The sequence below is a fragment of the Nestor notabilis genome, unplaced genomic scaffold, assembly GCF_000696875.1.
Source record: "Nestor notabilis isolate BGI_N333 unplaced genomic scaffold, ASM69687v1 scaffold27857, whole genome shotgun sequence".
NCBI lineage: Eukaryota > Metazoa > Chordata > Aves > Psittaciformes > Psittacidae > Nestor > Nestor notabilis.
The window spans coordinates 1-12,427 of record NW_009938255.1 but is presented as its reverse complement, the minus strand read 5'-3'; the positions used below and the strand labels follow the sequence as shown (position 1 = coordinate 12,427).

General features: G+C 39.3%; 1 protein-coding gene across 1 annotated transcript; it reads right to left on the bottom strand.

The window, feature by feature from the left end:
* Positions 1 to 152: 152 nt before the first annotated feature.
* LOC104399273 (lamin-B receptor-like) lies at positions 153 to 8,691 on the bottom strand (the record flags this gene model as incomplete). Its single annotated transcript, XM_010019236.1, has 8 exons — positions 8,517 to 8,691; positions 6,785 to 6,973; positions 5,241 to 5,324; positions 4,435 to 4,636; positions 3,674 to 3,870; positions 2,847 to 2,901; positions 1,760 to 1,954; positions 153 to 256 (listed from the first exon to the last, which is right to left on the bottom strand). Coding segments are annotated over exons 1-8 (1,191 nt in total), but the record flags the coding sequence as incomplete, so codon positions are not given.
* Between the last annotated feature and the right edge of the window lie 3,736 nt (positions 8,692 to 12,427).

Below are 12,427 nucleotides of genomic sequence, written 5' to 3'. Positions count from 1 at the left end.
TTAAATATTACTGTAATGAATATGTGATAGGTACACTATGTAATATTATATTATACACACAATTATGAATATATGTATATATGTTTTATATATATAAAACCCCATTTGTCTAATATTTAAGCAAATAAAAATAGCTAAGATGACTGACTCACCCAGCCAATTAATCCTGGACGCAGCTCACAGAAGTATTTGAGATCAAAACTGCCAATACGAGGGTTTAATTCATGTCCAGTAAAAAAGTCATACACAAAATACCCTGCAGATAACAGAGTCATTGTCAGCAATACTCTTCCTTTATCTGCCACTATGCTCCTCCCCATAAAGAGGTTCCTACTTTCTATTAAGTTCTCTCATAAATAAAAGAGCCTTTAGGTTGGCAAGAAACATGATACTATATGCAAAACACAAAGCAAAACCTACATGGTTTGTAATTTAAGAGGCCCAAATATTTTATTTATTAGGACTAAACACATCAGAAGTTACTGCAGGCTTATTTCTCCTTGACCTGTCCATCAAGGAGGTGGATAAGAAGGAAAATCCAGTACCTGGAGAAGACTGCATGGAAACCTCATAGCAGCCTTCCAGTATCTGAACAGGGCCTACAAGGATGCTGGGGAGGGACTCTTCATTAGGGACTGTAGTGGTAGGACAAGGGGTGATGGGTTCAAGCTTAAACAGGGGAAGTTCAGGTTAGACCTAAGGAAGAAGTTCTTCACAGTGAGGGTGCTGAGGCACTGGAACAGGTTGCCCAAGGAAATTGTGAATGCTCCATCCCTGGCAGTGCTCAAGGCCAGGATGGACAAAGCCCTGGGCGACATAGTTTAGTGTGTGGTGTCCCTGCTCATGGCAGGGGGGTTGGAACTACCTTTAAGGTCCTTTTCAACCCTAACTACTCTATGATTCTATGACTTCAAGATACCCTGCACTGAGTTAACAAACAAGCACTTTGCAGACCAGTTACAGAATGCTACTGTGCCACTTACAGAGACTGGAACTGCACTTTGAAAGAAAAAGCAATGTATGATCATTTATTATTTCCCTTCCCACACATACATGCTGCACTGATGAAGGAATTGAAGACCTCTGAACACTTCATTTTAAGGCACTAAATGTTCTGTCCATAAACTGTGTCTTAGCCACCCTATGACCATTTTTAAAAGCGATCTGTTTAATATTTAATGCCAATCTATCCTTTGTCCTACAAAACCATCTGCATAGAGTTGAAACTTTCTAAGTAGGCAGTCTCAGGACTGAATCAAGATTTCTTCTGGAAACTCAATTCAGCTATAACTAGATGTTTTTAAAAGGATACTTTTTAGAACAAAAAGTGCACAGCAAAATAAAACTTCGTAATTTCAGGTTCTGTCCCTGACTTCCCACTGCCAAAACATCTACAGCTTTCAGTTTTCCTTTCCATTCCCTGCTGCTGAAGGCCCATTGGCAGGGGCACTGTGAAGCAAACTAGACGTGCCTCAGCCAAATGCTGAAAACAGAAAGGAAGGAACTGTCCTCTCATCTCTAAGGGACTACAGCAGCCAAAATATTTGTGTGTAAGCTACTCAAAATAATCCAATTACAATTTTAAGTATTTTACAGTATCTGAGTGCAAACAAAAACCTGCCATTAAACATGCAACATGCATTTTATATTGGTTGAAAGTCAACAGTCATCATCAGCCCTAAAAACAAGCCTTTCATTTATAAAAATGAAACTGTAGCAAATAATGGGAAAGAAATGATCCAAATTATTTCTAACTCACCAGAATTTCCACCTGGGGCCAGTTCTTCCTCGGGTACTTTCAGGGACCGAATATACAGATAAACGCTCAACACCATAGAAAAAGCTGCAGCTGACACTGCAAACTGCAGGAAGTGATCATACAAATAATGAAGTTCAAACTGGAAGTATAATAAAGTTCCAATAACTGCAGCAGTCAAAACAAAAGCATAAAACCCTAAAGGATGTAAAAGACAGACATGTTAGCAAAAATTAAGGTAATCGTTCCAGTAGAACCTACCCAGTCCAGCCCTCCTGCATTTGTACACCTCCCAGTACCTGCTGATATTCCAATAGCATCTTATACATCCCATGCTCTTCAGGTTCAAACTTCTGGGGTACAGCAATATACTGAGGAGATTATGTCTAAGCCCTGGAATTTCCTGTGCTCCTCATCAAGAGGACAAGAGGCAGGGACACTCCAAGTGCAACCACATGTTTTACAAGGTAAGATCCCATTTCAGGTATTAGTGGAAAAATGGACACTGATACCAGTAGTGGATCATGACAGTAGGTCACAAAATCTTATCTATCTGTGGGACAGCTTGGATAACTTCAAGAAGAAAATATGGTCATCTCCATGTATACCTTGATACAGATAGTGGTAATTAAAGTGTTCAAATAACTAATCAAGTAAAAACTTGAACACAAGACTTCTGCAGTGCAAGTATAAAATCACGTAGAATAGAACAATGTCCAAATATCAGCAGGCAGTTTACATAGCTCTCACCTAAGTTACTTTCTATGAACCCTTTCATGGGGTCACAGTGGTTGAGGTTAGAACTCATCTAGTCCAACCCTCCTGCTCGCAGAGGGTCACCTGCAGCTCTAGACCATGTCCACACAGCTCAAATATTTCCAAGGATGGAGAAACCTGCATTGTCTGGGCAAGCTGTGCCAGTGCTCAGTTACCCTCAGTAAAAAAACCTGGTTCCTGACATTCAGATGGAGCTGCCTCTATTTCAGTTTGTGCCCGTTGCCTCTTGTCGTGTCACTAGTACTGCAAATCATTGCTGCAATCGTACTGCAGTGGTATCAAACTTCAGAATAAGCAACTGCAACATGCTTACCATTTATCCGGTACTGCAGTTTCCTTCCATTTGAAAGAGGCAGGCCTTCTACAACCTAGGAAGAATAAAACAGCAGTGTTTCAACAGAGTACTTTGTGAGGGCACTGGCAGGGGAGGTTAATTAAGCACATCTCTGCCACAAAGATGGTAATCAGCTAGACAGTCAAATCTGAAGATCATGCAGAGTTCTCCATAGCATACTCTGCCTATCAAAAGAAAAAGGGTAACAGTGTTTGAAACATTTAAATAAAAAGATCTCTTCCTAACCAGTCTCAAGAAAACAGAGCAGCTGCAATGACTGTAAACACGTACAGCAATAGAACAAGCTGATTAAATGATCTTTTTATTGTAGTGTTCTTCCAGAATCGGCCAGCGTACCTCAAATCACAAAAGGAGGGAAATGGAGCATTTGCCTGCTATACATATGGCCACAAAGATTTATAGCTTCCTGTAAGTGAGGATTACATTCCAAAACACTGGATATCAATAAGAAACTGAGTATCAAATAGTTTGCAGATTTTAAAGTCAGAAAGCTAGAAGAATTTCAGGTATCTATCAGGCAGATTTTATCCATGCTCTGATTTGGACTCCTATATAATGCCTTCTGCCTTTTCTGCTGTAAGACTGTGAAATGCACAGCCATTAAACTCTTAAACTGTGCTATTTTAAGTTTACGGAAATCTGCAGTAGCTGTATTCTAGCTTAGTATGGCAAACTAATTCATTTGCTTTCAAATTCACTGCATTAAGAACATACCCTACCTTCCAGCCTTACACACAAATTAATTATCCATGAAGACCCAATTGCTTTGCTACTGAACAGCTTACCTTTCCAATTGGCAGTAAGTAAAACAGAGCTTGAAGGAAAAACCACAGAAGACAAACACCAAACACCCTCGCCTCCCAAAGACTTTGAAGTGCTGGGAGAGGAGGGGGGAAGTTCATAAGACTGGGGTCATCTTGTTTGCACATCAACAGCAAGTAGAGTACAGTAGCAGGCAGGAAAAATATCAGTGTGAAGGTCCCTGTAAATAAGCATCATGCAATATTAGAAGATAAACAGAGAAAATTAAAACCATAGTTTCAATGGTATTAATAAATGTCACTATTAACTTCAGTGACAGAGCAGAGGTTGTCATTATCTATTCCTGAAGCAAGACTGCAGCAATCCCCCTGTCACATAATGGGACACAGGCATTCTTCTCACTTCCATACGAGGTCATACAACCAAAGCAAGGGATCACACCCACTGCATCCCTTTTAAAGCTGTTCAATAAAACTGTATGAATACTTCACTGCTGAGTTTCGAAAATGTAAAAACTTTGCTAGTTACTTCTGAAGTTTCATTTGGAAATATTTAAATCCCACTGTGCAAGGGAAGGCTCCAGACCTGCACTGTATTTCACAAGAGAACCAAGTGTAGTAGTGATTCTTTGACTGCCACCAACACGAGCACAGACTACATGAAGTGTCATGTGACCCTGGATTCTGCATCCAGGGTCCAAACATTGGACACAATGAGAATGGTCAGCAAGTAAAAAACAGAACAGCACTACTTTTTTTACTCTTAAGACAATCTGCACACATACCAATTCTTCCTCCAAACTCTAGCTCTTTTGTTTTTGATGATGCTTTCTCAATTGCTTTTGATGATGCCTTCTCAATTACTTTTTTTGTCTCAAAAATCTTTTTTTCTGAATATATCTCTTCTTTTTTCTTTTCTTCTTTTCTTGGACGCAAGCTGTACTGTTCAAGCACACGTGTGATTTCCAGGTCTGGTTTCAACTTTTGCTGTTAGTAAATAAAAAGAATTTACTAAAAAAATTCCCAGTGGTATTACCTATTGTACTCCAGTGTTTTATATTTAGGAGGACATTATTCACTATAAAACACCACTATAAAATGTGCTCTACTCCTATACAGTACTTAAGTTTATGCATTTATATGAAGAGACTGCTAAAACCAGTTTCATTGTGATCACTTAGGCCACGATTACAGATCAGCAGCAGTTCATCCATCTCCACCCTCCTCCCCTCCTTTCCATTCTAAAGGAGGACTACAGAACTAGTTTGGCTTTTAAAAAAAAAAAATAAATAAATTAATAAATCGCTTTTGAAGGCCAAACATTGACCCTGTAGAAGCATGGCAGTGAACACAAGTAACCAGAGAGGGTTTGATAGAAAAACCGAGAAAAAATTGTTAGGCTGCTCCAGTACTCTGACAACTTCATCTCCCTTCCCCCTGAACTGACTTAGCTGAACGGTAGATTTACTTGACCTCTAAGTTTTACACTGCATTCTATTTCTCCTTGATGAATGTACTGCCCTTTCCTAAGGATTTCTGAGAAAGCTGTTAGAATGTGACACCAAACTAAGAGTAAATCCGATGCTCATACCTCTGCGATTACACAGGATTTGTCATTTCTTTCCGTACTGTCGGGTTCACCATTGTACCTTCTGGTGTTATTCTCACTTGGTTTCTGGTTAGAAGAAAAAACAGTTTTAGCTTTCTGAAAATAACAGCTGCATTAAGCAGGTAATGAATAATTAAGAACAGGAACTATCCCATTATTTTTCCACTGCTCCAGTTTTCTCTGCAGGAAAACAAGGGGGTTTGATATCCAAAGTATCCAAAGTTCGATATCCAAAGCTGACAGTTTCAGCTCACAAACAAGGGAAGAAAAATCATTTAAGAAAAGAAAATGGTCATTAATTTTTCTTCTTCCTTATTAACAGTGACATTAAGACAGAAGGCAGCTTCCATGTTATTTTTAACTCATCATTAGGGACTGCCAAATACAAAGTATCTATTTAGTAATGCTATTAGGAAAGCAGAGGAAATTTCAGCGTCCTATGTATGACGCTGCTTTGCAGCACTGAAAGTTTGTTTTCCCATCAAGTTCTTTTCCTACAAAATAAATGGTCTTACAAAAATTCTTCTAATGTGTCTACCTTACACATCCCTAAGACACACGACTCATCTGTTTTATTTCAACTTAAGCTTCGTTGAAAGGACCAGGTCATTCCAGTCGTACAACCAACAGACCAGCTCTACTCCTCAATCAGAAGCCAGGAGATATTTTAACATTTTTGTCCAAAGTAAAGTGTATCCTCTGACTACAAACCACTTAAAACAAGCATGTGGTCCGCAGGCTATGCACTGGGTCACACAACTCAAAGAAGTTCATTGCAGAACAAAAACCATAGCACTTTCAGTGCCAAAGAATTGTTTTAGTAGTAGTAATTTACTAAACTTACCTATTTAGTTTGGATTGGTCTTGTCTAGTTTATTTGAAACATAACTAAAACCTATCTATTTTCAGTAGATCAGCAGAAGGCATTTGCAGTTCAAGGGATTGTGTCTCAGAGAAGTAGCCCTTGAAGCTATCTCTCAAGGGCACAAGAGGCACAAGAAATGTCTCTTAATAGAGAAACATCAATGCTGCTATTCTTCATTTAGAGAACACCAGAACCTTCACAAAAAGGCCAAGAACAAACATGATAAATTTCAACTAAAAAAACCCAGATATAGGATAAACTTAAAATCCTTACAGGACAGTTTTTATAATGAAAACAGTTCTGCAGTATTATCAGTCAGCAAGGCCATACATATATTTTTTATGCTTGAATTCTGCAGCAGTTCTCCCACAGAAGCCTCACATGAACCGTGTATGAAACCAGAACTCATTTTATTTCAAATTCTAATACCTACCTACTACGCATTGATCAATACATCTTAAAAGGAGGCTAACTTCTTTTGCCCCATTTCACAAGTGGGAGCACATTGCATATGCTAACCATGACTTCAGTATTAGCTACAGCTGGCTTTTACAATAATAAACCCAGTATGCATAAACCAGATCTTCCACAAATAGCAAAAATCAGTTTTAAAAAAATACAGTAACACACCAACCCCCCCAAAGAACAAACAAACAAATACCAGTAGAACCAAGTTGGTTTCCGAGATGGTTTTCTTTTTGTCATCTTTCTGTTCTCTGCTTTGAGAAGAAGAACGACGCCTGCCTTTTGCTGGCCGACCAGGAGATCTAGATCGAGATCTGCTAGAACTTCTTCTGGAGGGAGAACTTGAAGAGGACTGGCTCTTCCTGTGCTTGAATGCTGACTGGGACTAAAAGGAAGAGGGAAAGAAAACAAAATCTTATCTTAGATGTTTCGAAGAACAATTTTAGAAACTTGTTTTTTTTCCTGATGAGGACTCTGGCATATAGTTCTACAGAACTGTCCTTACCTCCTTTACTGATGCTGTACAAAGGCTGCTAAGAGAGAGCAACTACAGCATACTCATTTTGCTGGTAACATCCAAACAATCCCACCCCAACTCCAACTGCTGACAATTCCTGTCAAAGCTACAGAAATCAGCACATGGATGTAAGCTACCTGGGAGCATTAAGCTCTTAATCCTTTGCATAAGTGAATGCATTGATAGCTGTCCCTTAAGCCTTAAAGGACAGCTATCATTTCAGTTACTTCGCTTGATTAATACATTTGGCATATCAAGATGCAATGATCTGCTTACAGCAACACAGCTCAAATTAACCCTAAAAAAAACCCAACTCAGCTAAATCACTAAATTAGATAAGTAATTTCTTACAGTTTTCACCAAAAGCATTCAATTTTACTTCTCTGTGAAGTCTACACAATGCTAGTTTTCCCATGTAAAATTTCCACAACTTTTATAAGGCACAAATGCTTTGTAACAAAGAAAGGTATCTTCTCAGCTTGAGTTTGCTAACTTGTAAGCACAAGGTAAACAAGTTATACTCTTAAGAGCAGTGAAAATGCTTGTCTACCTCAAGGCAGAAACAATTTGTTCCAAAAGAAAAGGCCAGTTACAGGTCATACACACTGCCACCAAAAAGTGAAACTGTAGCTCACATAAACACACATAATTTGGCTTTGAACTTACGCAGGTTTTGGAACAGGCCTTAAAAATCAACTACAGCAAACATTCAAATAGCTTTCCGTCTGCTGCATTATCGCGTATTAAACTGAAATGAAACTTGCACACTGAGTTGTAAAGGCCTTTATTACGAACAAAAAATGAAATAATCGAGATGTGTAAAGAGAAAGGGATGTGCTCATACATATGTGACATGACCTTTTCTCAAAAGTCCCAAATTGTCACAAATAAAGCAGAACACCTTGCAAAACCTTTGGGGTCCTAAAACGTTACAAATTATTCACAGATGTTTTAAGTATGTGGCTAAAGGGCACGTGGTATTTATATTTACAGTGATCCTTGACTACATGCTTGCATTTGTTTTAAGATTTTCTTATTTATAAGTGGAAAAAGGTCAAATGAATACCACGCTCTGATTACTAGAGCTTTAGAAGCTACCCGAAAACAATGTCTCATGAACAATCATGCTATAGAGTTCCTGAAGGACTGGACTTGTTTTTCCCCAAATGTATCACTCTTTGTTCAACATAAAGAAAACAATCACACTTCTTTAAAGACAGGGTCAGCGCTCTGGACTTCTACTTTAAATGTCACATAGGAAAAAGCTATTATTTAGCACCAATTCCCTGAAGACACAGTTAATGAAGACTTGCAAAGGGACTATCCAGTTTTAAGTTGCATTTTATCTACATCACAAAAATCAATACAATTTTCTGTTATAAATCTTGGTAATTATATAAAACGTACTCACTCTTATATCACTTTCTTTCAACGCAAGTTCAGTCCCATCTTTGTACTTCACAGTATAAAGATGAGAAACATCATCATAACTAGTCACTTGTACTTCATAGTACAAGACACTTCCCGGCCAACGGCCCATCACCACCTCGCCATCCGCAAACCTCCGGTTTGGCATTTTCCAGAAGGAATCCCTGGGAAAGAAGTAAATCAATACATATGACAGTTAAGATGTTATGAAACAAAAAACCATTCGAATGTATTAATAGCACATCTAGACCTGTAGTCAACTGTGATACACAATCTCCATCACCAGAGCCCACAAAAAGCAGGCAAAGTGTATATCTGACCAGAATTAACATAATGCAGTTACCTTATCTAGAGGGGAAAAAAGTAATGGGATGGTATCCAAGTATCCTCTAACTCTGTTTTCCTGTGGTTCTACAAAAGTGACTGAAGTGATGATTTCTAAATGTTAAAATAAAAACTCCCTAATCTATTCAATACACACAGCCACACTATATGCTTTCTGTCATTTATTATGTCAAACACTCAAAAGTTGGGAAACACCAGAATTAGGGTCCTGTATGGGTTGAGTATTTCCTCTTTTCCACTTATTCAGCACAAGGCATGACTTTTGCAGGGGCCTGTAACAAAGCAAAGTGCAGCACCAAAGCAATCACATAATATCATGAAAAACTAAATTCCATGCCCCTGTCTGCACCGTAAGTGCAGATATTAGTAAAACATGGTTTAAGTAACTACCACCCTTGGTCCACCATACCAGGCTGCTGGGAAAACCACAACAACTGCAACTTTACATTTAAAAACAGAACTTTAATTAAGTGCTCTATGACTCTTTGAAAAGTGCCTTGGTTTATGTCACCGCCTTGTGAAAACTGTTATCCACAGAAGAATATGCTTTTAACCTGAACTTCTGTGGCTCAGGTCTCAATACAAAGTGAGACTATCTTAAAAGACTAAGGAAAATACATGCTAATTTACATACTATCACCATCTGGATGATAAACAGGGGGTGGGGTGGGGGGTGAGGGAGGGGAGGAGAATGACACCAAACAACCCAGCAACTGTTTTTGTTTCAAAGCGTTTTAACTTGTTTGCTATAAATATGAAGCCACAAAATCAGGGAAACAAAATATTTAACTAGATGCTCATTCATTACACATTAACTAACCTGCAGTGAAAAGTTAAGATTCTTTGGCAAAAAAAACCCTGTTACTATGCAATCACAGACCTTGAGAACACATTGGGGGATGGGGCTAAGTGAGGCTTTTCAATCAGCTTTCACTCTTGGCATTTCCTGAAGCTGCTGCTGTTTCATTTTACACCTGTGTAGCTCTCCAAGTCAAAGAAGAAACCAAAATCTTGGCAAAATCCCCTCATGTGGATTTTACTGGTAATATTCCTAATTGCTTTGGAACAGAAACATCTGGCCATCTCCTTTTCTGTATAGCATTTGAAGGAGCAAAAAGAGTAAGTTTTATCATTTGGTTTCACTCATACTTGCCAGTTAGAAAAGTTACCAGAGTTCTAGTCCATGCTCACAAGTACAAGCTCTTCCAGCTCAACTGTCTTCTACCTGTGTTTATCCCAGTCAGTTTAACCCACTCCAATTCATAGCCTTGTTTCTTATGACTTCCATGACAGACAACTTCTGTATTTTAATTTCAAAGTCTTCTCCATGCTCTCCTCAAGCCCCTTCAATTCCTTGGGGGTTTTCTGTCTTTTCTGCCCCTGTTCACATAACTAGCTCCAGTTCCTCTTCACCACCTCTGGGCTCAAGATCTGATCCCAAACCCCATCTGTCTCCTTGTCCAGTTTTCTCAGCCAAAAGAGAGTTCTTCAGGAGACACATGTCTACTACTGCTCTTTCCTCAGTCTCTCGCACAGTTCCAACTTCTTCCTCCTCTTCCATAGAGACTGAAACACTGGTCCTCCACCACGTCCAGCCATCACTTCCAGCAGATGTCAGAACCTGATCTGACTTCACTTTCCCTTTGCTCTTGTACTTCCTACACTCCAGCCAGCTGTTTCTTCTCTTGTCCTGGAACACCTCAGGCATCATGTGCAAACTCAGAGCCTGACCAGGACAGAGCTGCCAGATCGTGGGACAAAGCTGTGAAAACCAGAATCTTTGGAGTTTAAGTCCTTTTTGAAAAGGGGAAACACTTTTTCACAACATTGTTACTAAGGACATGTAAACTGATCTTTTTGACTTAAAACAACCACTTCAAAATTTCATAGGGATAATAAAATGCAATTGTCTGCCAAACATCAAACCCCAGCATCTTCGCACACAAATGTGAAATCAAGCCAAAGAAAAGATAACCTGACGATTTAATTCTTTTTGAAGGCAGAAAGACCTTCCCTCCTTCCAACCTTGCTCTCAAAAGGAGCTGAAGGAAGTTTTAAGAAGTTGGAAAATCTAGTTGAAGGACTAAAAACTACATCAAGGTCATGTAAGACATCCTGAGGTGATAATTTGAAATTCCAGAATAATAAACGAATTTAAGCAAATGGAAATACTATCCTGTGATTCAAAGTAACGAATAAACTTATTATTGGAAAGACCTCCTTATTTTTCCATTTTTTTCTTAAAGTTTAGTAAGGAGATAAACTAGTAAATGCTAAAAGGCAAATGTAACTCCTTAACCCATCAAAAATTACCACCTTGTTCTGCACCCCTGTGCCTCCTGGGAGGGATGTTTGCAACCCTCATTCCATAAATCCCACTTCAAAAGGCTACACCTTTTAAAGGCAGCCTTTGTCTGTTCAGGTAACAAAAACCATTACTGGCATTGAGACAAATAAAGATTTTCTTCAAAAGAAATACAGTTTAGAAATTACATTTTTCATGTACTCTCTTTCAAGCTCTACACACACTCCCGATAAATTTCAGGGTCTCAGTTGGCATCAGCCCAATGTTCACAGTTGCCCTATACCAATGGAGCCTGTACAGTACAGACATCTGATCACAAGTATATTCACTTAGTCACAAGTTGAAATCTGTATTTTCTGCACCATTATGACTTCCCTTTAGGAAATCTAAGGAAATAGCTCAAAAGGATTTTGGATCCTACCAAGCCAAGGTATTTAACACAAAACTCCCTGGAGCTTAAAAGCTGGTCAAGAAGAAAAGTTACTGCTGACTCAGCCAAGAACAAAACAATTAGAGAAAAGTGGGAGAGAAACATATTGCCTCATACATCCATTTCTGGTCTTTCTTAATGACCCTCTCACTAGGTATGTGGAAACATATTTCACTTCTGTCAAGTAAGTAAGAAGAAAAAGACTGCTAGCTTGTAGTCACTAGAAGATCATACCACAACACCCCACGTTTTAAGAAGAAATAAAAAAAGACACTAAAATTTTCCCCTCTTGGAAAAGCAAAGTTCATACATATCCAACAACTCTACTTTCCAATTCTGACATCCCACCACTGGTAGATATAATCTTGTGTATGTCAGAGGAGGGAGCTAGCTGAAGGCAAGAAAAGAAATGCAGTAAACCAAAGGAAACACTGACAAGGCTCACAAGACACAGCTGCCTACACGGGGAGTTAATTAACACTGAATTCACCAAGGAGACGGGGCTGTGCAGGACCCTTTCAGAATTACCATTCCACGTTTCTATCTGTCCCTCCACAATGGTGGGGGCACCTACCACTGCTCCAAGCTTGGCTCGACTAAAGAGCCGAATCAGCCTCGCCGCTAAAACCCAGCACAAATACATCCGAAAGTAAAACAAAACCCTGTCAATCCTCAAACAGCGAAACGAGGTTTTCCCCTTTGAAAAGGCGTTCCAGCGGGAGCACCGAAAGCGGACGCAGCGCGCCAGGAGCCCGAACTCTCCACACAGGGCCGCGGCGGTGTTGACAGGAAGGGACCCACGTGCGGGGGAGGG